The 14,190-nt window shown below is 36.2% G+C and overlaps 1 protein-coding gene across 1 annotated transcript in view; it reads right to left on the reverse strand.

Moving 5' to 3' along the window:
* MTDH (metadherin) overlaps positions 1-14,190 on the reverse strand; it is a 62,988-nt gene that overhangs the window by 25,731 nt on the left and 23,067 nt on the right. The window contains exons 3-6 of the mRNA XM_042783637.1: positions 3,123-3,207; positions 2,249-2,425; positions 1,141-1,143; positions 716-781 (exon numbers count right to left, since the gene is read on the reverse strand). Coding sequence (XP_042639571.1) covers positions 716-781; positions 1,141-1,143; positions 2,249-2,425; positions 3,123-3,207 — 331 coding nt within the window. The remainder of the gene's footprint in view (positions 1-715; positions 782-1,140; positions 1,144-2,248; positions 2,426-3,122; positions 3,208-14,190) is intronic.

Below are 14,190 nucleotides of genomic sequence, written 5' to 3' on the forward strand. Positions count from 1 at the left end.
GGGACTGACTTGACAGCAGTGGTTTTGTTGTTGTTGTTTTTAGATAATTGCAATGTGTAGCCAGGACTGGGAACCACAGACATTAAAGAAGCTGAAGGGTCAAAAACAAGTCTGAAGATGAGAAGGTACTTTTTCATTTCTGAATTTATATTGTAGTATAACACTCTTGTTTTCAGGTTAGGTATACCACTGTACTTAATTCAATCTTTATCAGAAATGAGTAAACAAAAGACAGAGTCTCCTTGCAAAGCACTGTATAACTTTAGTCTATATATTATGAAACATTTGATATTTACTTAATGTAGGCAATTTAAAAAGATTATAGGTATTAAGCCCTTTTTCTCGGTATACAGGTGTAAATCTTTCATTCCATATACGCCTGTTTTCAGCCCAAATCCAAGACCATTCTCTACAGGCTTAAAGAATGTCAGCTAGAGTCAAAATTGCATATAAACTATTACTAGAAAAGCAAAAAAACAAAACGAACCCCCAAACAACTAGAGTACACCAAAGACTATTAGAAATGTGGGAGTGATTTTTCTTTTTATCTACTTTCCAAAATCCCTGGACTGTGACTATGTTACTTTAGTAATTAAAAATAATTTTTAAACCCTTTTTTCCCCTTCTGTATCATTTTCTCATTTGAAGAAAGAGAGGAGGTATATAAATTTGTTTTGATGGGCCTTCAATTTAAGTTTCATGTAATTTCTCTCACCCTGAAGTGTAGACTCTCCTTTTCCAGACTTAAAGTTGCTAACTTGAATATTTAGATGAGAATCACCTGGTTGAAATAGAAATAAAATTTATTGAATACTAAATAGGTCACTATGCATACTGAATTAAATTAGGAGTAACATACAAATTAATTTTTACTTATTATCTACAATAAATTGCTCCTTTAAGTGCTAACTATACTTGAAGAGTCAGTTGCCCACAAGATATTCCATATATTCTTAAGGAATTGAATTCTCTAATTATCATCATACTCTTTAGTCAATTAAATAATGTCAATAAAGGGTCTGACGAATGCCCAAGTACATAGAGTCTGCTGTTCTATAGCTGTTACCAAGATTCTTTAAAGTAGGAACCAGAGAACTGTGCTCTGTAATTGGATTCAACTTTGCCACCTCTCAACAATACCAGCTGCCTTTTCAACAATCCTGGAAGCAAACACATCAACTTAAGAACTTTGCCAGTATTTGGGACCAGGACTAAGGAAATATGGCAAGAGGTGAGAAAACATGTTACAACATAAAAATACTATTTTTCTGACATTAAAAAGCATAATGATCATAATGAACCAAAACCAAACAAACCAAAAAAACCCAAACAACAACAAAAACACACATACAAAACCAACCAGCATGATGTGGGACTGGGCTAGCAAGGAAAGCATGCAAGACAATGAAAGAGGATTATCAACAAAAACACTAAAGCACAACTAATACCTAACAGTGAAAATATATTAAGTAGAAGTCATTGCTGTACCACAGCAATAAATTCCACCAAGTCATCAAGCAAAAAAGTAAAAGGTAGCACAGCTAAGAAAGTGGTCTGAAGACAATTAAGGGAGGGGCAATTAATAAAAAGGTCAAGGAAGATAATGCCTTCAAGCAAGTAGAAAAGAATCATTCTGCAGACTGACCTCATCAAAGATAAAAATGATAACAATGTAAAGAGCTCCCAAGAAGCCATGACTATTGGATAGTCAGAGCATTTCCAATACTTTAAAAGGAAGAGCATCAGCTCAATAATCTTTGAAGTTCCAGTCTAGCTTTATCAAACACCTGGGGGCACTCTCAAAAAGGTGGAATGAAAAGGAATACAGACAGGACCTGTACCAACCCAAACATGCTTGTTTTCATCTCAAAATGAAAGCACCCAACATGCAAAATGGTGATAAATAATTTCACTTAAATATCTGATCCACTGTAAGAAATGCAGATGCAACAGAGTTGGGGCAAAGCAATACATACAAGGAAAAGTGCCAACATCATTTTTCTCATGTGACTCAAGGCAAAAGGCAAATTTCACTGTCATAGGCCAGTCATTAGGCAACATGTAACAAATAACAATGCTGGTACTAAGTAAACCAATACATGGTTCACAATACTCTCATGAAGAAGGGTATATCAGCACAATGATATAAGCAGTTCAAAATAGTCAGATTTTGATGTAATGATATTTTGTACATCTGATTAAAAGGAATTTTGATTTGATGTATCATTCTTATGTTCCACTAATATACCTTTATTCTTCTTGGAACCAACAGGAAATGATGCAGTTGTAAGTTGCTCGGTGGTAACTGTGATGGTATTTTCTATCCCAGGGATAGTTGAATCCAATGAACCAGAATCAGTCAGCACCTTATCACGTTTACGCTGCTGTCGTTTCTCTCTGTGACTAATTTTAGTTTCCCAGGCTCCTGACATAGCCCCAGAAAAAAAATGTTATTCAGCAAGGGGAGACAAAAAAAGTTGTAGCTTTGGGAGGAAAATGGGGTGGGGCACACAAAATATCATGACAGGTTTAGATGCTATAGTAAAACCCAAGAGTGCTGATCATATTAATTTATCCTAAAAATTTATTCTACTCTCATTCTTCTTGTTTAGGCAATAAACTGTCATTATTTACTATGGCAAATTTTATCAAATCTATCATCTATGGTTTAGAAAGGTGATAGAAATAAATAATCCTGTATATTTATCTTGCTAGGTAGAAGTAAAAGGAGAATTTACTATAATCACTAATAAATGGGTTTATTAGGTGAAGACAATAAGTGATTGAGGAATTTTATACAAAGCTTTCTAGGGATGGTATACTTAAGAACAATGAGGGGAAAACCCATATCTTATTTCTAGGAAACAAAGATAACTGGCTTTTCAATTACTTAAGATATTGAGCTAGATCTCCAACGTGAAGGTGGTTCCCACTTCAGGAAAAGCACTACCAGATCTTTACGTAATTCAGACAGCAAAAGTGCTTTCTAACAATGTTACAGATCTGTAGTTACTCAAAAGCAGAGCTACAGATACACAAGTAAAACAAATGCAGCTTTTATAAAATACTTAGGTAAAAGAGTATGAAAATTTTTTCTACAGTCCCTTCCCTTGCTCAAGTACCTTCATCAACTTCCTTTCCATCATGGCGTGAACTGTTTTGCACTGCTTTAGCATCTGACTTTGATTTCTTCTTATTTTTCTTTGACTGAAAGCAAAATAGAATGTTACTTAACAATATTTCATTATGTTTTTGAAAAGGTAGGAGTCAGTAAAATACATAATAAAATGTATGATGCTGACAACCAAAATAATTTAGTAAGTCTGATTTAAATAACACATTAAATGGCAATGATGATAATATGAGGTTACCATTTATTGAGTGGTTACTCTGTGCTAAGTACTTTACATTCACTTTTTTATTCCTTATAAAAACCTTGCTGGAAAGTATCTCTCCCATTTTAGAAATGAGCAAACAAAGACTTAGAGATGTTAAGTAGGCTATACTAGGTAGGTCACATTAAGTTAGTAAATGGTAGAAACTAGAATGGTAGTAAATTAGAAACTAGCTTGTCCAGGTTCCAATGTCTGTGCCCTTAGTTACCATGCTATCTTAACTTACATCATAAATAAGGTACTATATATAATACGGTGCTTTCAGAGTAATAAAATGAAAGCCTATTGTATTTAGAAGGAAAATGATGTACTGATTATCAATTTTTTACATTTGCATAAAGCAGACTGCCAGCACACCCTTTGTTTGTGTAACAAATTAATGAGTCAACTGTACAAAGTAGGAAACATTCTGTCAGTTTCACAGCAATGCGAAAATACCTAGGATTTATATGTAATAGTGTTTAATAACTTAATAAAAATAAACCACCTACACATACACACAAGATACACACATTCCACAATGGCTTCCAACTCCCTCTGATAAATTATATTATTTTCTCCTTTCAATAACTCACTAACATTTCATCAAGCTTTCTGTATTTAGACAAGTGTCTCCAAAAGAAAATAATTAGCATTCATAAAGTATTTTTAATTTATACTTTGTATTCATCTATCTAATTATGTGTTGAGATCAGCTATGATATATCCTGTGCATTATAAATTTAAGTTTCCAACTAAAATAAGAGATTGTATCTTAATTATGAGCTTTTTAATAAGATTCTAAATAAATAAATTCTAAATAAGCAATAAATTATAGCTAATTGCCTTTCCTATCAATAAACAGGTTTCAAGTCTTTTCATGTAGCATGACTTCTGTTAAAGGCCATTAAAAATTGTCTCTGACAATGTGATAACATGAAAAAAATATTTTTGAAAGTACTGTCCTCATAATTAATCTGCATGCTTGTTTCTTTCCATGTTCTCATTAACATGTATCATCACGTTTAATATACTGCTGTGTTCATCTACCAAACTAGTCTCATATCCATTCTTCTTTTTAAAATTGAAATATCAATCCACATATCATAATATGTCCCTCTTGAAGTATATATAGTTCACTGTTTTTTCAGCATATTCAAAGTTGTGTAAGTATCATCACTGTCTAATGCCAGAACATTTGCATTATCCCAAAATGAAACACCATACTCATTAGTAGTCACTCCCCATTTGTCTTCACTGGCAACCACAAATCTATTTTCTGTCTCTATTTTATCCACTCTTAAGATAACACATAAAGCACTTACTGTTTATAGTCTAGTGCAGGGGTCAAACAATTTCTATAAAGAACTAGATAGAAAATATTTTAGGCTTTGTGTGCCTTGTGGTCTCTGTTGCAACCACACAACTCTGTCTCTTCAATGTGCAGACAATACATGAATGGAAAAATTAAATGAAATAATACACTTAACCCAATATATCCAGAATACTAGCATTTAAACATTCAGTCAATGTAAAAAGTTATTATGAGATAGTATTTACAAAAAGAATGTAAAGAAGTTTTCAAAATCTGGTGTATATTTTACATTTAACAGCAATCTCAATTCCGAATAGTTACATTTCAAGTGGTCAAAAGTCACATGTGGCAAGTGGTTACCATACTGTAGAACAGGCTGGTCTACAGGAACTAACTAAAGGGGTAATGTGCTGTGGGAAATTAAGAAGTGCTCTGGATTTGGTACTTTAAAATAGTTACCAAATACAAATTTTGTTTGATGAATCATTTTTTGTTTCTATGTCCCTTTCCTCTCTTCAGACTGGCAAGTGAATAAACTTTTTATTCCCAAAAATTTGAGATGGGAGCATATATTTGGTTTGACTGATTAAAAACAAAATTGGGAATAGGAAAATGACCCTAAAAGAGATTTGTGAATGAAGTGACTATTATTACATTAATGAAGTGACTATTATTCCAGTCATAGTAGGGAAAAATCTTTTCTAAAGTCTTACAAAGTCATTACACTAATTTTTCAATGTCACCTTCCAATTATGCAAAAGTTTTTGTGGAAATTCAACTAATAAAATTTAATCTCCCTTTATACCAATCATTTGTCCCTGCAACCAAATTAGACATTTTTATATTCTTTTTGTATTTTTAACAAAAGGATTCATTAAAAAGTCTTTATAGATTTTTAAACTGGTTGTACAGCTATTACATAACTAATTAACTCACTTTCATTTTCAAAACTATCCTATGAGGTAATGCTATTATCTCCAACTTACAAATGAGAAAACAGAGGAATATTAATTGACTAACCTAAGATCACTTGTCTAGTAAGTATGGGAGTTAGGATTTTCATTCTAACTAGTACTCCACATTCTAGGCCTCTAACCACTATACTATTTTTCACTATACTATTTTTCTGTTAGAAACTGCTTTCAAACTTAAACTGTGCAGACACAACAGTTTTTACAAAGAATAAATCATCTTTAATAATAAAATTACAGTGATACAAATTTTTTCAGAATACTCTCTTCACTGTATCAATTTCTTTCAAAAACCTACTACTTTCTGACTCCTTGTTAAACATTAAACAAAAACAACCAAACTCACTGCTGTGGAGTTAGTTCCAACTCACAGAGACTCCTCCTTGGGTTTCTGAGGCAGTAACTCTATGAAGTAGATTGCCTAGTCTTCCTTCTGAGGAATGGCTGGTGGGTTTGAACTGTCAGCCTTCTGGTTAGCAGTCAAATGCCTTAGGGTACTATGCCACCAGAAATGTACCAGTTATCTGTCAGTTTGTTATACTGTGTGGTGGCTTGTGTGTTGCTGTGAGGCTGGAAGCTTTGCCATTAGTATTTCAAATACTACCAGGGTCACCCCATGGAGGACAGGTTTCAGTGGAGCTTCCAGACTAAGACAGACTTGGGAGAAGGCAGGGGCCATCCACTTCTCAAAGAATGGGCCACTGAAAACCTTACGAATAGCAGTGAAACACTATTTGATACATTACTGGAAAACTTTATGAGTAGCCCTGAAACACTGCCTGATATACTGCAGGAAGATGAGCCCCTCAGGTTGGAAAAACTCAAAGCCAAGCTCACTGCCACTGAGTCAATGCCGATTCACAGTGACTACCAGTGGGTTTCTGAGGCTGTAAATCTTTTGAATGCTCCATCTTCCTTCTGTGAAGCAGCTGTGGGTTTGAACCACTGACCTTCTGATTAGCAGCCAAATGCCTTCTTCACTATGCCACCAGAGCCTCAGGTAGGAAGGCACTCAAAATATGACTGGGGAAGAGCTCCTCCTCAAAGTAGACTCGACCTTAATGACGTAGACGGAGCATAGCTTTCGTGACCTCTATTTGCTGATGGGGCATAATTCAAAATAGGAAGAAACAGCTGCAAACATCCATTAATAACAATAATGTGGAACATATGAAGTATGAATTTAGGTAAATTGGAAGTTGTCAAAAATGAAATGGAACACATAAAGATCAATATCCTAGATATTAATGAGCTGAAATGGAGTGGTTTTGGCCATTCTGAATCAGACAAAATGGAGTGGTTTTGGCCATTTCGAATCAGACAAAATGGAGTGGTTTTGGCCATTTCGAATCAGACAATCATACGATACTAAGATGGGTATGATGAATTGAAGGGGAATGGCATGTTCATCATCACAAAGAATGTTTCAAGATCTACCCTGAAGTACAGTGCTGTCAGTGATAAGATAATATCCATACACCTACAAGGAAGACTAGTATTACTATTATACAACTGTACACACCAACCACCAAAGCCAATGATGAAGAAATTGAAGATTTTTACCAAGTTCTGCAGTCTGAAATTTACCAAACATGCAATCAAGATGTACTGATGATTATCAGTGATTGGAATGCAAAAGTTGGAAACAAAGAACAATCACTAGTAGTTGGAAAATATGGCCTTGGTGATAGAAATAGCATTGGAGATCGCATGACAGAATTTTGCATGACCAACTTATTCACTGTAAATACCTTTTTCATATCCTTTGTTTTTATGATAAATGGAGAAAAGACTGACGTTATCAGGGTTTTTATTTTACTCGGGTCCACATTCAAAACCCATGGAAGTAGCAGTCAAGAAATCAGATGTCATACTGCACTAGGCAAATCTACTGCAAAAGACCTCTTTCAAGTTTTGAAGAGTAAAGATGTCACTTGATTTTCAGTAAAAGAAAAATGTGTGGCTCACTTTTTAAAGCTGGGTCAGTTCTATAAAAGTATTTTGCCACAAGATAATAATTAATGCTCATAGTAGATTACCATCTTGTTTTGTTTTCTAATGTGCAATCTGGCTTTATAACCTCTTTTGTCATCATTATTTTCTAGAAATAAGGCAGTAAATGAATTTCATGCATCTCTATAACCTTATATACATCATGATGATGCTGATACAGAATTCTTATTAGGAATAATAGTGTCTACTCTGTCACTTCATTGTGCCTGAATTATCATTTGTAAGCCCCTACTCTATACTGTTCCATATCTTGACACTATTCATTCTTCTAATTTGTCTCAAATATATAAATGGGGCTATGGAGCTCTGGTAGCATAGTGGCTAAGGCACTTGACTGCTAACCAGAAGGCTGGCGGTTCAAACCCACCAGCCACTCCTCGGAAGGAAGATGGGGCAATCTACTTCCGTAGTGATACTGCCTCGGAAACCCAAGGAGGGGTCGGTATGAGTCGGGGCTGACTCGACGGCACATAACAACAACAACAACAATGGTTAAATGGGAAAGGACAGATGGTCCAAGGAACATATTAATTATATTTCTCTACTTTCTCTACACTAGCAGCTCTTAATAACTTTATAATACAATGTCAGGTTGAGGTTAAATATGAAGCAAACAAATCTTTCTAAAGTAGAAAAGTTTGTCACTGATTTCCCTTTCTTGGGGGAGTATAACTTAAACTAAGGACTCTGTTGGTATATGGTTGAAGCATTCAGCTGCAGAAATGAAAAGTTGGCAGTTTGAACCCACTAGCAGCTATACTAGTTTCTAACTAGAGTCAGAAAACCAAAAGGGAAGAACATGCTTGGCATTTCTCGAGCTGAAAGAACTGAGGAAAAAATTTAAGCCTCAAATTGTAATACTGAAAGATTCCATGGGCATTATGTTGAATGATGCAGGAAATATCAAAAGAAGATGGATGGAATACACAGATCACTATTCCAAAAACAACTGATAGGTGATCCTCCATTTCAGGAGGTGGCATATGATCAAGAACCAACGGTACTGAAGGAAGAAGTCAAAGCGGCACTAAAGGAGTTGGCAGAAACCAAGGCTCCAGGAACTGACGAATACCCATCGGGGATGTTTCAACAAATGGATCCTGTGCTGGAGGCACTCACTCATTTATGCCAAGAGATTTGGAAGACAACTACCTGGCCAACTGACTGGAAGAGATCCATTATTTGTACTCTTTCCAAATAAAAGTGATCCTACAGAACATGGAAATTATCAAACAGTATCATACACAAGTAAAATCTTACTGAAGATAATTCAAAAATGGTTAAAGCGGTATATTGATAGAGAACTTCCAGAAATGCAAGCTGGATTCAGAAGGGGACATGGAGCGAGGAATATCATAGCTGATGTCAGATGGATCTTGGCTCAAAGCAAAGAATACCAGAAAGATGTCTACTGGTGTTTTATTAACTATGCAAAGGCATTCAATTGTGTGGGTCATAACAAATTGCGGGTAACACTGAGAAGAACAGGAATTCCAGAACACTTAATTGTACTCGTGAGGAATCTGTACCTAGACCAGGAGGCTGTCATTTGAACAGAACAAGGGGATATTGCATGGTTTAAAATCAGGAAGGGAATGTGTCAGGGTTGTATCCTTTTATGATACTTTAATCCAAGCGTTGGATGTGTTGCAAATAAACCTTTTTAAAGTAGAGAAGTTTGCCAATGATTTCCCTTTTTTGGGGGAATGTAATTTAAACTAAGGACTCTGGTGGTATATGGTCAAAGCATTCAGCTGCAGAAATGGAAAGTTGGTAGTTTGAACCCACTAGCAGCTATACTAGTTTCTAACTAGAGTTAGAAAACCAAAAGGGAAGAACATGCTTGGCATTTCTCAAGCTGAAAGAACTGAGGAAAAAATTTAAGCCTCAAATTGCAATACTGAAAGATTCCATGGGCAATATGATGAATGATGCAGGAAATATCAAAACAAGATGGATGGAATACACAGAGTCACATTTAAACTATATGAAGTAGAATATGGCACCAGGATTTGAGGAAGGCTTATTAACAACCTGAGATACACAGATGACACAACTTTGTTTGCTGAAAGTGAGGATGACTTGGAGCGCTTACTGATGAAGATTAAAGACTACAGGCTGCAGTATGGATCACACCTCAATATAAAGAAAAATAAAAAATCATCACTACTGGACCAATAAGCAGCATCATGATAGATAGAGAAAAGACTGAAGTTGTAAAAGGCCTTGTATTACTTGGTTCCACAATCGATGCCAATGGAAGCAGCAGTCAAGACATAAAAGACGTATTGCAATGGGCAAATCTGTTGCAAAAGACCTCTTTCAAGTGCTGAAAAGCAAAGATGTCTCCTTGAAGACTAAGATGCTAAACCAAGCCATGGTATTTTCAATCATCTTATATGCATGTGAGAGCTAGGCAATGAATAAGGAAGACCAAAGAAGAGTTGATGCATTTCAGCTGTGTTGGCAAAGAACGCTGAAAGTACCACAGACTGCTAAAGAATTAACAAATCTGTCCTTGAAGAAGTGCAGCTGGAATGCTCCTTGGAAGCGAGGATGGCTAGGCTTCATCTCACGTACTTTGGTCATGTTGTTAGAAGGACCATTCGCTGGAGAAGGATGTCATGCTCGGTAAAGTGGAGGATCAATGAAAAAGGGAAGGCCCTCAACAAGATGGAATGACACGGTGGCTGCAGTGAAGGACTCAGGTATAGTAGGGATCATGAAGCTGGCACAGGACCGTGTTTCCTTCTGTTGTACTTAAGGTTGCTATGAGTAAGAGACGACTTAATGGCATGTAACAATAGCAGCAGCTATATAGAAGAAAAACATGGTCATCTCCTTCCCAAAACTCTTAGTTCTGGAAACCCCATGGGGCAGTTCTACTGTCCTACATGGTCCTTAAATCTAACTGATGGGTTTGGTTTTTTTGATTAATTTAAACTAGATTGAAAATTATTCCAGTGGCTATTCTGAGTGGAAGAAACAGGTGAACTGCAGGTACAGGGAACTTTCTACAACCTGCATTTTATCTCTATCCCCTAATTTTGTTTAATTTTTTCCTTCCACAGTACTTATCACCTGGCAGAAAATATCTTTTTTTTTTTTTTTTTTAAATTGTTTCCTCCATCAAGCTTCATGAGAGTAGGGACTCTTGTTTTATCAATTATTGTGGTACTCACTGCCATTGAGTTGGTCTCGACTCACAGCAACCCCTCCTTGGGTTTCTGACACAGTATCTCTATGGAAGTAGATTGCCCAGTCTTCCTTCTGAGGAGTGGCTGGGGGGTTTGAACTGCCAGCCTTTTGGTTAGCAGTCAAATGCCTTAGGCACTATGCCACCAGAGCTCCCAGTGCCTAGACTGTACCTTGCACACAGATGGTGTTCAATAAATAATTAGTTTATCAAGTAAAGAATCTAAAACTAGGTTGTCTAATTCTCCCTTTGCCATTACCTCCTCCTTCCAATAAAGCCTCTGACCTATCATATTTGTATACTTGATCCATGATCCAAGAGACTAAATTATTTAAACACCTGGTGTGAGCTTATAAGGCACAGTATACTGCACATGCAGCAGCAGCATGGCTATCAACTCACAATCTTAAAACATTTAAAAAATGTTTTAAAATCATAAAAACTCTTATCTAGCCCTGAACTTTGCCAGATATGGTTCTTACATTTCAAATACACTAATAAATTAATTCCACTTTGCGATCCCATTCTCACATCCACCTTAGCCTATTTAAAACCAGACCTACTATCTCATCATGTTTCAATCCCTTCTCGCACTTCCTGCTTGGCACTACTTTGGTACAGTAAAAAACAATGGACTGGGGTAGAAAGTCCGAGTTCTGGTCTCAGTTCTGCTACTTGTTAGGAGTTTAAACAAGAGAAATCTGGGGTGGAAATGAGGTTTCCCTGGTAAGACACAATTCTCTATCATAGAAAACTGTTTTGTTTACCTTAAAAGCGACCTTGAAAACTAATTCCAAGGACCCTTAAAGCTATAAATGTTATGTATACCAGGTAACCTGAGAGGTCAGAGGTCCAAGACCCAGGGAACTAGACTCCATCAAAGCACTCTGGATAATGAAACATCTTAACAAATCCAAAAGACTTTAACAGTTTAAACCAGAGGTGGGTCAAAAAGGGGCCAGACAGCAAATATTTGAGGCTTTGCAGCTCCAGTACAAAAGCAATTGTAGACAAGAAGCAAATGATTATTTTTACAAAACTAGATGGAGAGCCAGATTTGGTCTACAGGCCACAGACTACCAACCTCTGGTTTTAAACTATAATTTCTAACATGTTATTATGGAAGTTAAAATATGAATGTGTATAAGCTCTCTGGGAGCTCTGGTAGCATAGTGACTAAGGCACTTGACTGCTAACCAGAAGGCTGGCGGTTCAAACCCACCAGCCACTCCTCGGAAGGAAGATGGGGCAATCTACTTCTGTAGTGATACTGCCTCGGAAAGCCAAGGAGGGGTCGCTATAAGTCGGGTCCAACTCGATGGCACATAACAACAACAACATAAGCTCTCTAGGAATGCCAGGTATTCTTTGCTTTGTTAAGGACTTCTCTGGCTTAATGCATACTTTAATCTGTGAATTATTTTATCTTTCACCTTCTAAATACTGATCATCCAGAGAGCAGCATTTCTCAAGCTTCTTGGTCACAGGATCCTTTCATACTCTTAAAAATGTATCGAGCACTTTAAAGAACCTATGCTTATATGGATTTATCTACTGATATTTCTCATATATTCAACAGAAAAATTTCAAAATATGTATCAATCTACTTCACAATAAAAAAAGGTATTATATAATGACTATATTTTCCAAAACAAAACAAAAAAGTTTACTAAGAAAAGTAGAATGTTTTACATTTTGTAAGTATCTTTAATGACTGGCATAATAAAAGATAGTTGGATTTGCATGTCTGCCTCAGCATGCAATCTATTCTAAGTTGTTTTGATTGAAATCGAAAGAAAATCTGGTTCCACGTAGATATGTAACTGGAAAAGGGAGAAGTATCTTAATAGCAAAAGGAGACGTGGTTGGTAGTGTAGTGGTTATGTTCTTGGCTGCTAACCAAAAGGTAAGTGGTTGTAACCCATCAGTGGATCTGCAGGACAAAAGACCCAAAGATATGTTCCCATAAAGATTACAAGCTTGACAGTTTCTGAACATTTTGATCAAATATTCTATAGAAGGATCCTGATCAAAAGAGGAAAAATGCAGAATTTCAAAATCTCATGGATTCTAGACTGAGTCATGGGGCTGGTTGAAACCCTGAAACTACCACTCTGTGATTATCTTTAAAACTTAAACCAAAAATATCCCCTAAAGTCTTCTTTAGACCAAACAGTAGTTTTTTAGCTTAATTAGTAAAGAATGACTGCTTTGAGTCTTTAAAAAAACTATCTATATGGTATCAAATTGACAATAGCAACTTAAAAGACTGGATAGGAAACTTAGGGGCCAGTGAGTTTATGCTGACAGAGGAGGAACAACTCAAAAAAGAAGATGCAAATGGCTGTACATCTCTGAGAATGTAATCAATGCCATTGTATTGTACATGTACAAACTGTTCAACTGGTATAGTCTCAAAAACAAAAAAATAAATTAAAAAAAATATGTGCTTTCTTGTTAACTCACCAAGTCAATGTTTTTTAAACTGAAAAAAAAAAAAAAAAGATTATAGCCTTGGAAACTCTGTCCTATAGGGTCACTATGAGTCAGAATCAACAGTAATGGCTACAGTAATTTTAATAGTATTTTCAGATAATTTTTAGCATTCTTTGAAAATACATCAAAGGTTAACTGTTGCCAGAGCCTGGGGCTGAGTGGGGAAAAGGAAAAATGGAGAGATGGAGCGTGACTGCTAACAGGCATGACATTTCTTTTTTGGGGCAGAAAATGTTCTAAATTTACATTGCGGTGATTGCTGTCCAACTCTGTAAATATACTAAAATCATACACTTAAAGGAATTTTACAGGATATCTCAGAACAAAGACACTTAACAAAAAAATCAATGTTGCTGGAGCTTAAAGAAGGGTAAGAGATAACAGATGAAACTAGAGTCAAAAGACAAGAGCTTTCAGGCCATGTTAAAAGTTCAGGAGTGCTTTCCTACTTTGGCAAGTAGCAACTGGGATCTTAAAAAGCTTTCAAGGAGCCATCTAGCTGCAACGATGGGTCTCTCCTTGTCCAGAGCAAAGAAGAATGAAGAAAACCAAAGATTCACGGAAACAATTAGGCCAAGCAAGTGGTACACCACTTGATCCTCAGCTTGTACAACTATGAGATCAGAAGAACTAGATGGTTCCCAGCTACCACTGTCAACCACTCAGAGGGGGATCTATGTAGGAGACCTGGATGGAGTAGGAGAACAATGTGGAACAAAACACAAAATCATTTGGGGCAGGGGGAGGGACCAGTTTTTCTGGTCTGATAGAGCCTGAAGGAAATCACTGAGACTATGGCCCCTAGCTGCCCTTGAGGTCTGGAAT

The sequence above is a fragment of the Orycteropus afer genome, unplaced genomic scaffold, assembly GCF_000298275.1.
Source record: "Orycteropus afer afer isolate SDZICR_OR568_19922 unplaced genomic scaffold, OryAfe1.0 scaffold00021, whole genome shotgun sequence".
Lineage (NCBI taxonomy): Eukaryota > Metazoa > Chordata > Mammalia > Tubulidentata > Orycteropodidae > Orycteropus > Orycteropus afer.